The sequence below is a fragment of the Corvus brachyrhynchos genome, unplaced genomic scaffold (genome assembly GCF_000691975.1).
Source record: "Corvus brachyrhynchos isolate BGI_N302 unplaced genomic scaffold, ASM69197v1 scaffold221, whole genome shotgun sequence".
Taxonomy (NCBI): Eukaryota; Metazoa; Chordata; class Aves; order Passeriformes; family Corvidae; genus Corvus; species Corvus brachyrhynchos.
Window position 1 is genome coordinate 267,344 of NW_008236622.1, and position 2,849 is coordinate 270,192.

Genomic DNA, 2,849 nt, shown 5'->3' on the forward strand with positions numbered 1-2,849 from the left:
TGTGCTTGTATCCCCAATAAGGAGATGCTGGGAGGTCACTGTGTTCTTTCTGCATCCCTGGTACTGGAGGGCACTGGGAGGGCTGCAGCTCCATCTTGAGTTCCATATACTAGCAGAGCTGTGCTCCCCACATGGATCTGTTTTGGGGGTGTGAGAGGCACAAGAGCCACTGGGGGGACTGTGTTCCCAACCTGGGTCCCCAGTATATGGGACATAGGGAGATTCTTAGGAATTGTCTGTTGCCCACCTGAGTCCCTGGTGCTGGTGGACTTGATAGCAGAGGAGCTGTGCTCACCATCCAAATTCTTGGCACCTGGGAACACAAGACATACTGCCAGAGGGGCTTCTTTCCCTGCCTGGATTCCTGCCTCAGAGGGACTGTAAGATGCAGTGCTGGTGGGCTGTGCACCCCTGTTCCCTGTGGAGCCTACTGACTGCCGTGTGCCTCTCTCCACCCACAGCTGCCCTGAGCACAGACCCCACAGTACTGGGCAAGTACCGAGCTGGCTTCAGCGAGTGCATGAACGAGGTGACGCGATTTCTCTCCACCTGCGAGGGCGTCAACACTGAGGTGCGCACCCGGCTCCTGGGCCACCTGGCCAGCTGCATGACCCAGATCAACACCATGAACTACCCTGCGCCCCCCCCACCGCCCCCGCTGCCACCCGCTGCAGCCTTTGGGCCACCCCTGGTTCCTCCAGGCAGTGGTGCGGGGCCACTCCCGGGCATGCCCTGTAAGCCGGGTGCTGATGCAGCCAAGGTGTACGGTGGCTTCCAGCTGCTGCCGGCCTCCGATGGGCAGTTTGCCTTCCTCATCCCCAGCACTGCCTTTGCTCCTGGTGGAGCTGTGCTGCCTCTGTATGGTGGCCCACCCACAGCTGCCACTGCCGCCTCGCCGCCAGGCCCGCCACCCGGCACAGCCGACTCAGTCTGGAGACCCTGGTGAGGGTGGCGGGCACCGGACTGGACTTGGCACTGCACCCCGTGCTGCTGGCACGGCTGTACATAGATTATATGTTCATATTGGATTGTGCCTTTGTACCATAGCACTCCCTTGACAGTGTTTCGTGTTTTACACGAGATCTTTTTTTCTTCCTTTCTTACCCTTCCTTATGTGACACCAAAGATTGGGGGTTTGTTTTTTGGTTGGGATTTTTTTTTTGAATGCTCTTAAAATAAAAGTTTCCCTTCCATTTTGGAAGGCCTTTGGAGAAAGTTGGGAGCTCTGGCATGTGTGCATAAGAGGGAGCCCAGTTCCTGGCTGCCTGTGGACCTTGCTGCTCCAGGGCTGCCTTGTCCTGCTCGCCAGGCTGGAGCTGTCACTCAGACCCTCTGTCCCCTCTGTCTTGTGAAATCACCTGGCCCCTCTCCCTGCCCTGGGGCAGATGTAATTACTGCTTCTTTGGCAGCAGCTCAATTTATCAGACTTGTTAAAAGGAGGTTGTATTTGTAGAGTTGGTGAATGTACTGTGGGAGGCACCTCTGCTCTGTTCTGGCACCTCGGGCTGATGGAGTTGGTGTAGCCGTGGTAAAGCGAGACATTGAGCTGCCTGGGTGAGCCTCCTGCCCTGGACCCGGAGGAGCCTGCTTCCCAGGCTGTAGTGTAAATTGCGAGTGACTCCAGCCAGTTGATTGAGAGAGCCGTGCCTGCCAGCTTCTCGTGTTACAAAAGCAGTGGCTCTCTGCAGGACAAGCCTGACACGAGTGCTCCCGTCTCCTGGCTGACGGGCTGCAGCAGGCACTGGGCACTACCTCCACCTGGACTTAAAAGCATAGAGCTGTTCCCAACCCTAAGCACCAGCCAAGCTCTGCTTGATGATTAATGCTTTGCATGTGGTTTTGATAGAGTTGGGCATTTCCTCTGCTGTTATATGGAAAACACGTGGTTGAGGGAGTGATGTGTGGCTGCAAGGACTCTCTATAATCATGAGCTGAAGCTGACCCCTGTGACTTGGGGATGCCCTGTTTCCAGGCAAGATGCAAGCCATAGATAATGGGAGCAGCAGTCTCAGGTTACAGCTTGCATGGCCCTTCTTAACAAGTCTTAACTCAGAGCGGACAGCTTTAAGATGTGCCAGGATCCACTGGGGTTTCCATCCAAATCCTGCTGCAAGAGCTTGTTGGATTTTGTCTGGATCAGCCAGGTGCTTGACTGTATCCAGGTGCTGGGGAAATTAAAGCTGGAGAGAGTGAGACCAGATGGATTAAACCTGCTGGGGTTTGACTCCCCAGCTTTGCTCCCAGTAAAGAAACATACTCACCTGATCTGAAAATACATCCTGGGATGTGTTTTGGAAGTGGGGATGGTGTGTGCCTGGGATATCTCTTTGCAGGGTGTGCTGACAAGGCTGGAGGCTGTGGCAGGGCTCTCTCTTGGGGTTGTTTTTGTTTTTTGTTGTTTTTTTTTTTTTTTTTTTTTTTTTTTTTTTTTTTTTTTTTTTTAGAAGGAGCTGCTCTCCCTGGGATGAGGTTTCCCTTCTCTCTCTTCTCTTAACACCTTGCTGGCCTGCCTGCATTGCCACTTTGACAGGGGCATCTCACAGGCAGGTTTCATGTGCAAGGTTTGGGAGTATCAGATTTGCTGTGCCAAGGCAGGTGTGTAGCTGTACAGGCTGAGTTTTCCTTCCCTTCCTCCAGCCAGAGTGTCACGCTGCTCTCCCTGGGATGAGGTTTCCCTTCTCTCTCTTCTCTTAACACCTTGCTGGCCTGCCTGCATTGCCACTTTGACAGGGGCATCTCACAGGCAGGTTTCATGTGCAAGGTTTGGGAGTATCAGATTTGCTGTGCCAAGGCAGGTGTGTAGCTGTACAGGCTGAGTTTTCCTTCCCTTCCTCCAGCCAGAGTGTCAC

At 54.0% G+C, this 2,849-nt stretch overlaps 1 protein-coding gene across 1 annotated transcript; it reads left to right on the plus strand.

Moving 5' to 3' along the window:
* Positions 1-45: 45 nt before the first annotated feature.
* Positions 46-1,215, plus strand: HES1 (hes family bHLH transcription factor 1). Its single transcript, XM_008644120.2, has one exon. The coding sequence runs from the start codon at positions 386-388 to the stop codon at positions 944-946; it is 561 nt and encodes a 186-aa protein (XP_008642342.2). The 5' UTR covers positions 46-385; the 3' UTR covers positions 947-1,215.
* Positions 1,216-2,849: the final 1,634 nt, after the last annotated feature.

Bases quoted from the DNA above. Each gene is read 5' to 3' on its own strand.
- HES1 (XM_008644120.2), top strand. From the start codon at position 386: ATGCAGTGCTGGTGGGCTGTGCACCCCTGTTCCCTGTGGAGCCTACTG.